This window comes from Eleutherodactylus coqui, chromosome 3 (genome assembly GCF_035609145.1).
Source record: "Eleutherodactylus coqui strain aEleCoq1 chromosome 3, aEleCoq1.hap1, whole genome shotgun sequence".
Taxonomy (NCBI): domain Eukaryota; kingdom Metazoa; phylum Chordata; class Amphibia; order Anura; family Eleutherodactylidae; genus Eleutherodactylus; species Eleutherodactylus coqui.
Window position 1 is genome coordinate 290,704,797 of NC_089839.1, and position 12,253 is coordinate 290,717,049.

The window sequence follows — 12,253 nt, forward strand, 5'->3', positions numbered from 1 at the left end:
ACCCTTTCCAAGCCACTGTCTGACCTCTGAAGACATTATGATTTAAGGCTGTACAGCTCCGATGTTGAAAGACATCCATGGGGGGGGGGTCTCCTACTGTATATTGCCAGCCTCTCTGCTATCGGAGCCTATCCAACGTGTCACCTCATGCAGTACTGGCTTTAGGCAGCATGTAGCGCCGTTGTATAACGGCAGAAAAAAAATAAGCCCCCTAGGAAAACCAGGATACAAATCAGACTGGAAAGGGTTAATAGCTGACCAGTACACGGTCATCAGTCACCCCTAGAACCTCCGTGCTTCCAACACTGTCCCAGCTACCAGGGTCCACTCACACAGTTATAATTGGGGTCCGGTCAATTAAACTCAGGGCAGAACACTTTTGCCAAGCCTCCATTCTCCCATCCTCATAGAGCCAGAAATAAGCACCGAAGCCACCAGAATCTCATGCTTCTCATTTATTCACTTAATATAAAAAAATCTTAAGAATGCATCTTAGCACAATATACAATACTTTAACATGTGTGAAACTTGTCAAAATAAAACCTACACCTGGAACAATGCAGTGTCAACAGACATACAGACCCATTGTTCATGCACAGGTTAGTGCGCCTACTCCAAATACGGGGTAGTCACTTGTTAGACCAACACTTCAAAACATTACACAAGCCGAGACAAGAGATATATTTTCTCAGGATGCGTGACATTTTTTTCTTTTGTTTTATTAGAAAAAAAAGCTGCACATCAAAATAATTAATTATAGTAACAAATACATAAAGGACCACAAATTTCAGAGTTATACATGTTTTGAAGGGAGGGGGGGGGGGGGTGAGGGATAAAAATATAGGTTTTTTTAATGCGTTTCAGATTCAATACCAAGGAATGAATTCTATTCTTCTCTCTGGAATTTTATGTCCCCTTTCGAATTGGTCTATTATGGCACTAGCCATGGGTTCGGTATGTCTTTTGGGGGTCACTGTTCAAGGCTGGATCTCGAATTGGAAAACAAAAACCAAAAAAAAAAAATTACAAGAAAAATGCAACTCTCATCTAGAGTTTTCTACACAATCAACACCACCAATGACAGGCAATGTCAATTCATATAAATTAATAACTTACAAAACGGTACATTATTTACATAATAGATAATAAATACACTGTTATAAACAGTAAAGTACGTGTTAGGCAGTGCAATAAAAAAGATGGTGTCGCCAATGAAGGTCGGTAGGGGAAGAAAAAAAAAAAAAAAAAAAGTGGGATCATGCAGAACTTGGTCTCAAACACACATCACATTACACACTGCCTTCTGATACATAGTCCTCAATTGTAGTGAATGCACATGAATAAAAAACAAACAAAAATGGCTACCTCTTATTATATTGTGCAGAATAGGTCGATTCTATAGAACCCGGCATAAAAAACAAAAAAAAAATAAAAAATCTCAAAACACGAGGAAATGTGAAATGACTTGAGGTGCGTGGGGGGGAAAGACGACAAAAATGACATTGACCAGAGACACAATTTCTCTGTGCGATTGAGAACTGCAAATCGAGTTTACATATATTGCCCACAATAAAAGGAAGACTGCTTCTTTTAGGAAAGAGAATTGAAATATACACATTATTCTTTGTTCTGCTTACACTAAATATCGTGTAATTAATAGGCATTTCAGAGACAATGGAAGTTTTACAAAAAAGGCACACACGTCCTCAGACAGTTGGACAGGGTTTTCGACATAGATCTACCAATTCATAATTTCTAGTATCTATCAGTTTTTTTGTTTTGTTTTTCTTTTACGGTATATAAAAAAATTTCTCTCAGTTTTGTGTCATTTTGTTTTCTACAAACAGTTTGACTTTTTTTTTTTTTTTCAAGCCGTTAACGGAACATCAACAACACGCGTTGTTTTCTTTTGCTCTTCCACCTTCGGAAACGATGCCGAATGATAATAACGTCCATCATCTGTTAGTTTCCTGAGCTTATCCTTCACTTCAGCATCCTCAACCACAACTCCACTGACGAGCAGCAGGAAAGATCTTTGAGCCAGGCTTAAACCAAGGCCTAAGATCGAGAGATTACATGCTTGTCAATACAAGCTCTGCACGTGTTCTCCCCATTTCAGAGTTCTCTCCCAGGCATGACCTATGTGTCCAGAGGTGATGTATCGTCTGTCAGTATTTCTGTGTCACCCTCTGGAGAGTCCTCGATTCCCGGATCCACAATATGGAGCGTCTTGGTGCTGCTGTAATAACTAATACAGTCTCCTTCTTTATCGTGACCTTCTGAATCTTCTTCCTCGAGGGTGAGCTCAAAATGAAACTTTTCGGACACTCCAGGGCAGTCCTTATCCTGCTCGTCCAGAAGAGGAGAAGGACTTTGAGGTATCATGCTTTGGTACCAGTTCCTATTGTCCTCCAACGTATCCAAAATATCCTGAGCATCGGGCTGCACTAAATCTGCCCACGTTTCCCATAATGGATGAACGATGTAGTCAATGAACCCAACCTGGAAGAGACGAGAGGAAAAGTTAGTATCTGAGAATGCAAAAAAACGTAAAATTTCGAGCATCTAGCGGAGTTATTTAATTTAGCTTAAAGCGTAACTTCACTGCCCAATGTTACACTCAGAGAGGTTCAGGAAGCTGAGATATGGGAGCTGTTTTCCTATCCTAAATAGCTGTTATTTTATTAGTCGGGACCAGAAAAATCACTGGTGAACAATGCCCCCCTCCCAGGTCACAGGCAGTACAGGAAGTGAGGGAGAAGAAACGGGCAGAGCAACCTTGAGGCAGAGATCGGCTAGGAGTTTAACATGCCAAGATAATCAAAGCAAAGTAGGTGCTGTTGGCCTATCACACTGGTCAACTATAAGTCATGTTAGCCTTGCCAGCTGGTGAAAGACGTCTTATAGAGCTGGGACTCCCCTGTTATGCCAGGTTTACAGGCTGCAGCAGCCTGTTTACAAAATGTCACAAGCTGCTGCAGCCAATGACAGAGCTCAGCGCTTGACTGCTGAGCTCTCTCATTGGCTGCAGCAGCTGTAAAGAAACACTGGGCATGGAGGACCGAGCAGTGGCATGGGAAATACAGGGAAGAGATGAGTAAATGCCATGCTGGTTTATTATTTCTTTGCACGGGGAAATGGGGTTTTTAGTTGCCTTTGCACCTTCACGGTCAACAAGTGGCCGGTTGGGACAATCTCTTTAGGGATACTAACATCAGTAACAATGTTCAGATTACCCTATACATAGTTGTAGTCTGTAGACACTTACCTGTGATTTCTCCACAGACGCTGTGTGTTTGTCACACATGGGGCTGATCTCCATGCCTCTCTCTCGCTCCTTGTCTCCCTGCTGGAAGAACTCTTCCATTATCCTGTCAGTCCATTGCCGGTACAGTTCCAAAGATTTTGTCGGATTGCTTAAATCAGCGCAATGCACCATATTCCTGAGAACCTGAAATTAGAACAATAGGTTACGCTTCGTATATGCAGCCGAGTGAATTCACCATTTCATGCTCCGCATAGGAAATGTCTGGCCTAGATCTGCAGCAACTATTTCCTGACGTCTAGTCAAGTCTATGTCGTTTATGCAGTGCTGCCTGTAAAACAATATTTCATCTTTCATCACCGTATCCTGGAAGCGAGACCTTAGGAAGAATCCCTGCATCTGCCAGGCGCCGACTCGCACTTGCGTGAATAGTCTATTGTCTGATAATTCCCGTGGTGGGATTTATTAAATCCTGGGATAATTTCTGATCTCCCTAACGATCCTGAGTGCGGTTGGTACCAGAGCGGCGGGCATTAACAGTGGCAGAGATGGAGCTGGAGGGCTCCAGGAATTAGATAAGTCTGTTCCTAATTACCTGTATGCGATCAGTGTAGTTATCGAGGAGGAGAACGCCGGAGCTGGTGACTTTCTTGGTTTCCACCATAGTCTTCAGGTCAGCCAGCAGGCTCATGTGCTTAGACATGTCTGTTGCAAGTACCTATAGAGACATATAGACAAAAGGTTGGCAAATGTTCCAGCAAATCGGTCACTCCTTCTACCGGCGTTAATTACACTCACTCCCAAATCTTACCATGTCTATCACCATTTTCCTGAGGGATTGCCTCTGCTTCTTGGAAAGGTTCTGAAAGATGTCACAATGTTCTTCCTGTAAGAGTTTAAACCCGACCGCAAGATGGTGATTCTCCAATACAGACTCGTCGTTGTACATCAATGCAAGTTCAGAATCTGGAAGAGAATGAGGAGTCAGAGTAAATTCCTTTATCCAGTTCATTCAGACAGGTTGGGAGTTAAGGTGGCCCTAACACCTGAGATAGCAGTCAGCCAACATACATTTCTTCTCACCCTCCAAAGCTGACTGCGCATGTATTCTCAATAGGGAGAGGCGAAAAAAAGCCACTGCTAGACATTTCTGAAGGTGACCGGAGGATAGGTCGTCAATAGATAATTGTCAGAGTGGGATCCCCACTGATCAGCTGATTCCAGGCTTGGCCAGCACAGGAAGCAGATCACGCTAGTCATAGTACAGTGGCCTGGGTTGGTAGTGCAGGAGCAGTTCCCATTGAATTGAATGCAATACCAACCCAAGCCACTGTAGAATGGAAAGTGCAATCTGCTTTCTGTTCTATCCATACTGACATTGGTACCGGCTATCAGCTGATCGGCAGGAATCCCAAGCGATGGATCCCCGACAATCAATAGGAAAAAAAACAAAAAGTCATGAACAACCCCTCTAAATAATGTAAGTAGTTCAACATCCAGGTAGCGTTTAAGCTCTTATATTTAACATTTTCAGCAGAGAAATACTTACTTGTATTGATTAGAAACTGATTGGAGACTCCAGGGTGGTCTACGTCATGGATTGCTGCTGCGAATATTGCAGCTAGAATTTCCAAGTCAGTGAAGACAGCCTACAAGAAATATCATAGAAGATTACCGCCAAGATCTATGATTTTCTACTACAGCAACATGTATATAATGCATGCATCCTGTCTAGAGACATACTTGATTATTCCCCTAACTATTCTTCCCACTAGGGGGTGCTGTCGTACACGTGCAAGAAAACCACTGAGAACAGGGCAGCTGTTTAGAAGGTTTAGTCCGTAGTAGTGATGTACTATTATCTTAACCGTGGGACTGTAGAACATTATCTTAGATCCACCCTAATATCTGTATGACTCAGGTTCCCATCCTCCCCTTGTGTCTCGTTACCAGCACTTACATCTAGAGCTGGAGTAGATAGCAGCACATGGGTGGACTGAGTAACATCAGCTGCATGGAGGCTGTTGTGATAGGCGACGTCTAAGTGATAGTGATCTTCCAAGGTCATGGTGTAGGTGATCAGCGTGTCTGTTGGGATCTTAAAGGTCTTTAGCAGATCCCTCTCCTGTGAAACAGAATAAAAGCAGAAATCAGAAACTGAGGACTAATCAAATCAAAGCTTGGACTAATCTGTGCTGGAAATGTATGGTACCCACCTGGAATATAGCGTACATGATGCAGGTCAACGGTCTATTGCAAGAGTATGCTGCCACCTTGAAGATGTTCAGTCCCCATTTATTGAGGTCTTCCAATTCCTAACAATGAAAATTCATCATATTAACTCGGTGCACCAATGGAAACGCTATTCACATGGACTGACACGGTCGTGGAAATGTAGCAGTAGTTCAGAATGCAAGAAAAGTTTTTATGTTAGAACTTCTGCAACTAATTGGCCATGTAGGACTGTATCCTAATAGCACTGTGCCACCAGATATCAGTTGCACGGTGGCTCAGTGGTTGGCGGTGTTCTCCTGCAGAATTAAGGTGGAATCAGACTAGGTCCAACATCGGATTGGAACCTGTATGATCTCTCCACGTTTGTGTGACTTTCTTCCAGTTTGCGAGGCACATACTGATAGGTTTAGCCCTGTTCCTATCAGGTTTATGACCTACAGTATGGTTATGTATACCAAGAAAAGTTTCTGACATATGCCAAGTGTATCCGTTGGGTTGGTATACGATTTTTTTGCTGCATAAAATAGTGTAGTAAGACTTCGCTACTTCATAGAAACATCAACAGTAAAAAAAAATCATATACTGCACACTCTTTTTGTTTTACAATGGGACCCTATGGGTGATGTATCCCACTGTATGACTCTATAGTGGGATACAGTGCAGCCTTCCATTAGGCTGAATGGAGGCTGAAATCGTAATGCGGAAGAGGATCCCAACTGGCTCTGGAGAGTGTGTTTGAAAGAAGGAGATTAGATCGTGAGCCCCAGTGATATCATTGTATACTGTGGTATATCTTAGTGCTATGTATAAAATCAAAGGGTAAATAAAATTAAGGAGTTGAGCGACTTGATAATATAAAGGTTTTATCCGAATCACTCGATTATTCTGGTCATAAGCTGCCAGAACGAGGCAATATCAGATTCCTCTCAGCCGCCATCACACAGTCCTATTTTGTATCCGCACCTTAGATAGCAGATCTTCATGTTCCGTTTTGACACCAAATCGCGACATGCTCGTGTTGTTCAAGCTTGAACTGTGCATTAACTTCTTCACGCCGCTGATTTGGGTCATCAGCTGGTGCCGCTTCTTCTTCTCTCGGTCTTTCTGTGTCGGGGATGGGATCTCCACATCATTTTGCTTGTCTGTAAAACACAAGGAGATGTAAAAAATTAATTATTTCTTCAAAAATATACTAAATGTGTAAGACGGAGGAACAAGTACAGCAATCATTAGAGCCATCTGTAAGCCCTATCTGTTTCTAGATTTAACGGACTCTATTATATCTTCCACTGAGAAGTCACATAGTTCTTTTTCGAGTCCTGTTTGATAAATCTTCCCACTCACGCAGCCCCGGTCCGATGGTGGCAGCCGCTGCTGAGTCTGTGACCGCTAACCTCAGCATGTGTGCTGCGTACAGGACGGCGCACGCTGGGGGGAGAGGTCAGCAGTCACAGACCGGCGCTGCAGGCGGGGCGAGTAGAATTCCTATTAGACCTGATGCACGCCTGGCAGGCCACATAAGAAGAGGACCGGATTCGGCCTGTAGGCCTTCTGTTTGACGTATGGGTCTTAAGAGTATTTTTACATGGGTAGACTAGGAGCCAAAAAATTGCTCAAACGAGCGATTTTGACCAATAGTCGTCCCATGTAAAAGTGGGACCAGACAGGGTACTGGGCAAGAAATCGCTTATTAGTCGCTAGTTGCTTTGTTTTAGTGAGCTGAAATGTAGTGACTAATGAGCGACTTGTCGCTCCGTGTAAGCGGTCGGTCATTTATGAACGACTACCTGTTCACGGTGAATGGAGGTGGGTGGTCAGAGGGATCTCCTCCAATCCCAGGCCCTTATGGTGCTTTCATACAAGAGCGATTAGTCGTTCAGTGAATGGAAGACAGACTGCTGTGAGGTGTGATAAAGTAGATGATAACATTCCTCTGCCCCTCCGCTCGGCCATCTTTAACAGGCCCCAGATATGCGCTTGCTTTTTAATTAAAGCCTCTGCACAATAGAGAATAATGGAGCTGATCTGCAGCTGTCTGGAGTTCTGCAGTAAAGAAAGCCGCTATTATTCACTTGTGCCATCATCACTTTGACAGTAATAGGTGTTTCCCTCTGGGCTGCAGTTTAGATGGGGAGAATCAATGAGCCGTTCTGCATGGATTCTCCGGGAGAGCTTGTGAATTCTCCAGTCCTCTCCAGAAGCAATCCTAAGAAAACCATCCTGAGCCCATAAGACATATAAACGGCGGTTCATAAATAGTATAATGTCACCGTCTGCATCCCAAACGACATCTCAGGCTTCAGACAGGCTGCAGATCCTGAAAGAAGGAATTCCCCGCACTTCATATTCTTCGCCCTCAAGTTCTATCCCACCCCCGCTGCAATTAAGAATATGTTTAAACTACATTACAAACTGTAATCTTCTCCTGTAAACCACTGGCATCTGCACAGATGGATGTCCGACGAGTGAATGATTCTCACTCACTTGCCTTGTCGGTTCCTGTGTTTACATGAGACAACAGTTGCCTGTAATCACTTTTTTAAGTGCTTTCTAAGGCAACTATTGGCCTGTATAAAAGTACCCTAAGACTCTGTTCATGTCATGTTAAAGCCCTAGATTTGGTGTATATGGTGGGAAAACGTCCCAGTGTACATGTCAAACGTATCCGTTCTGCTCCATTTGTCCAACGGAGCCATTTAGCCAAGTTGAGGAAGTTTGGCCTCCTGCAAAAAGTTTCAGCTAACTTTTTCTAGTTTTCCAAATGGCAAATCTGCCTAATTACATGGCAGTTGATTAAAGGGCACCTGTCACAAATATAGGTACCATAAACAAAGTTATAGTGCTTACAGTTTAGGTGGCATGGAGTCCGGGTCGCCTCTTTTCCTACCCACTCGGTCCCACGGCAAAGTCAGCACGCGTACAGCCAGCGTGACTCTTTTTGGAAGGGAGTGCGCACAGCCATGCTAGTTGTGCGGGCACTGAATTTACCAGGACACCGCAGGAACGCGGGGGCCAGGTGAGTAAGACAAGAGGCTCCCCGGACTCCACGTCACCTAAACTAGAAGCACCAGAACTTAGCTTACTGTGCTTATAGTTGGTGGCAGGTTCCCTTTAATCATTTACTTTACTGCTACAGGACTAAGTGCGCCAGATGGTGGCCTCTGCGGGCACGGGATTGGAGGTCACATTTTGTGCCACCTATATTTTTTGGTTCCTTCCTATGGACTGAAGCACAATAGACCTATTATATATCACACGTATAGCTGTAGCGCATCAGTGTTTACGCCAACAAGTTATGTTAATCTGTTTTTAAACATATATTCATTTCCGGTTACTTTGTGTTGGGAAAGCTCTTAATGGGAGGAAAGGATTGTTATGGAGATGACGTGTCTGCTGAGCTCTAACTCGCACGTGAAGCTAAGTGCAGGCGGCGTGGCATCCCGACGGCGTGTCCCCTTTACGGTGCGTTTATAAAATCCGAGGGAGTTCCTGTGGAATTCCACTGGAATAAAGCGTTTCACCTGCCTGCAGCGATTTCATAATGGTCATTTAACAAGAGCTGTGTCAACCTGGCAAAGGATTGTGGGTATGCAGCAAATCAAAGGCGCTCTTACCGAGGAATGTGCTGGAGATATACTCAGACACCTGGTTGCCTGAACGGCTCATCTCGGAGAGGTGGGTGAGCTCCCGATTCAACATCCTCTTGAACTGTGAAAGAAAACGTAACGTTCAGTCATATACACGATATGATACATATATATATATATGGCCATATAATAACACTATGTGTCTCTCTTCATTAAATAGGTCACAGAATCCCCCCGTCCCCAACCCCTTTAACAATCAGTCATGTAAAAAACCTTCGGACTCCATGTGACGACCCAAAACAGAGGACGTAGGAAATCACAAAAGATGAAAGTTCTATGAGAGCGATCGTTGTAGCTAATGGCAGATACAGGACAATCACATGACATTGCCTCTGCTTTATCATATACAAAGCAAATATTGCTGCCCTAATCATATTTCTACAATGCAGAATGCTGGGCCATCACTACAGTACACTGCAATACCTGCAAACATCCTAATCACGGTCATTTAAGGCAAATGGGATAAAGAACCCTGCAACGATTAGAAATGGACGGCCAGGCACAACCGTGCAGGGAGGCTTCCAAAAATATACAATTGGGCTCAGTATGTTCCAATTAATCATTGTACGATATAACAGAATGCAGTGTGAGCTATAGAATAGCAGATGACAATGTCAAATATGATACAGTGTAGCAACAGTCAGACATACACATTCATCTATATATATATATATATATATATATATATATATATATATATATATATATATATATATATATATATATATATATATAGATATATATATTTAAACACACACACGTATCTACACAATTCACGGTGGACCCCCACATCTCAAAAAAACCCACCTTGATATAGCCCCAAGACACAGAAAGCAAGTAATTTGCTTCAGGCATTTTGGAATCGTCTCCAGGTTTAAAAACAGATCCCTTGCAAAAAATTCAGATCTCATACAGAGGAATTCCAAAAGCGATCAGGATATCCCAGGAAATCAGTCAGGGGGGAGGCGAAGAAATAATCAACCGCTGGGATGTAGCTCCCGGATCCCAAATGTCTTTAGCCTAAGGAGGTGAGAGCCCCTTAATTCCATGGTAGCAAAGCACCAACTGTGGGCAGGGACAGCACAAAGGATGGCGAGTGCAGGCGGCGGTCCCAGCACTTAGTGCCCATCAGCAGTCCTGCTTTTCCAGGGGATTCTGTATCACATTAGTCGTGCTCAGCTGAGCAATGCAGTGAAGTAATAATTATTGGATGGCGAGGGGGGCTGTCAGTCCGGGTGCAACGTCGCTGCGAACGGAGAGAGATTAAGATGGTGGAAGTCCCTGCATAATTGAATAGAGCACCACCAACCCTGTAGGTGGCACATCTCAGCCTGGGTATTTAACCCTTTCTTGGTTTAGTGTCAGAAAATCACAGCAATTTATTGGATGGCTAAGGAGATGCCAAGATTTATTCCATATCCATATTCTGTATCCTTCTGGTCTGTAAGATATCGCATATTTGCAAGATGGAGAAGTGATAATAAGAATTATTACAAAGTGCATGTGAATACTATCGGTTTGCAGGGGGTTTTCACGCCTCCTGACCATAACCTAAGATCAATCTATTAATTCTAGGATACAATGATGTATTTAAACGAAGTGGATCACATCCAAAATTTCGGGATAACGCTGGGAATCTATTGTTTTCGGCTGCGTTAAATAATTCAGTTTCAGCTGGTTGAGGATGACATCACCCCCTCCCTCCTCCCAATCTGCTCTATTCGTGGGAAACCTAGAGATGCAGCGTGCAAATCCCTGCAAACCCGGGAGCCGCTTCAAATCCAGCCAATTTAAGGAATATTCTGTTGTCATGGCAACTGCATCACACGAGCCTCCATACTGTACAGCTCCTGTTTAGATTAAATCATTCATTTATTATGGTGTTCCTGCAAGAATTCTCACCGTGGGATTCCACGGCATCCCCTTCCACATTAACCCTTTATCGGGGCTCTACCTCTGTCGCGGTGCATACTGTTTTGTTTTTTTTTTGCATTAAACGAGGATCGCTGGACTGCAGTGCCCTAAATTCCCTGCCTCCAATAGCTTGACCCAGTTTTCTAGATTGCAAGAAATTTAAGAGACCGTGAATTCTCATTGCGCTTTGTAAAGGTCACACGCAATGCCTGGATTAGCAAACACGCTCGAGAACTACAAATCCCAGTACATCTGGGCAAGGCATCCTGCAACTTGTAGTTTTTGGAACAGACTTTTTGCATGCCTCTTCATTTCTAGTATTGATCACACACACACACGAGTGACTGCTCTAACTAACCATGTGCATTGGGGTTGGCACTTATTGGGTCAAGTCATAAATCATCGATCACTATTACTAATCCCTGTGTTAAAATCCAAAAATGGAGTCATACAGCCTACAAGTATGACAGCGACCCGCCTGCCAAGTTCATCACACACCTACGCTGCCAGTGTCTACAGACTGTAACTGATCGTGAAAACTATGGGGGTACCGCATACACAGGCAGGTCCAATTTTTTTTTTAGGTATCTCCAGGCCTTTTTCTATAGGCTGCTTTTATATTAGTTGCTCATTTTATATTTCGTGTTGCTTTAAGAATTAGTGGGAGTCTGATTTCATGGAACTCCGCTACAGGCGTTAGATGCCACGTAGCGGCCGCGCCGGTCCAGTGAATTAAGGGTTAAGGATTTTTTTCAATTATCTCTGGTCTCTAAAATACTTTAATTTCCCTTAAGAGACGCTCACGAAGGCGCAAAAATTGCAGAAGATTGCAAAATATTGGATCCTTTTATTAAGGATCACACAGGGAGGCATCGCGTGCCTAGGTTCACCCGTCAGGGAATAGGAGGAGAGTTTTCCATTCACCTAGTTCCAGTGTCTTTTCTGGAGATCCCTACGGGGGGAGGTCACACCGCGTTGTCTGCACAGATCACAGAGCAATTTTCGGAGGAAATTCATTTAATGAATTCTTGGCTAACAGAGACTGACAGAAAGGACACAAGAAGAAGAAGAAGAATCCATAAACCTGGAAGATGCTCAGTTCCAACAGTCAGGACAGATCTGGAGATTCTGGTGAACATCGCCCTTTGGTTTTTGGGGCTTTCGAAAAGGTCATTTTCTCACTAACGCGCTT

General features: G+C 43.5%; 1 protein-coding gene across 3 annotated transcripts in view; it reads right to left on the reverse strand.

The window, feature by feature from the left end:
• Positions 1-440: 440 nt before the first annotated feature.
• Positions 441-12,253, reverse strand: part of PDE4B (phosphodiesterase 4B) — a 360,554-nt gene continuing 348,741 nt past the window's right edge. For all 3 annotated transcript variants that reach the window (XM_066597671.1, XM_066597672.1, XM_066597673.1), the window contains 9 exons: positions 9,115-9,208; positions 6,464-6,642; positions 5,482-5,580; positions 5,226-5,390; positions 4,815-4,914; positions 4,077-4,231; positions 3,861-3,983; positions 3,269-3,451; positions 441-2,502 (listed from right to left, as the gene is read on the reverse strand). In XM_066597671.1, coding sequence (XP_066453768.1) covers positions 2,140-2,502; positions 3,269-3,451; positions 3,861-3,983; positions 4,077-4,231; positions 4,815-4,914; positions 5,226-5,390; positions 5,482-5,580; positions 6,464-6,642; positions 9,115-9,208 — 1,461 coding nt within the window. In that variant the 3' untranslated portion in view covers positions 441-2,139. The remainder of the gene's footprint in view (positions 2,503-3,268; positions 3,452-3,860; positions 3,984-4,076; positions 4,232-4,814; positions 4,915-5,225; positions 5,391-5,481; positions 5,581-6,463; positions 6,643-9,114; positions 9,209-12,253) is intronic.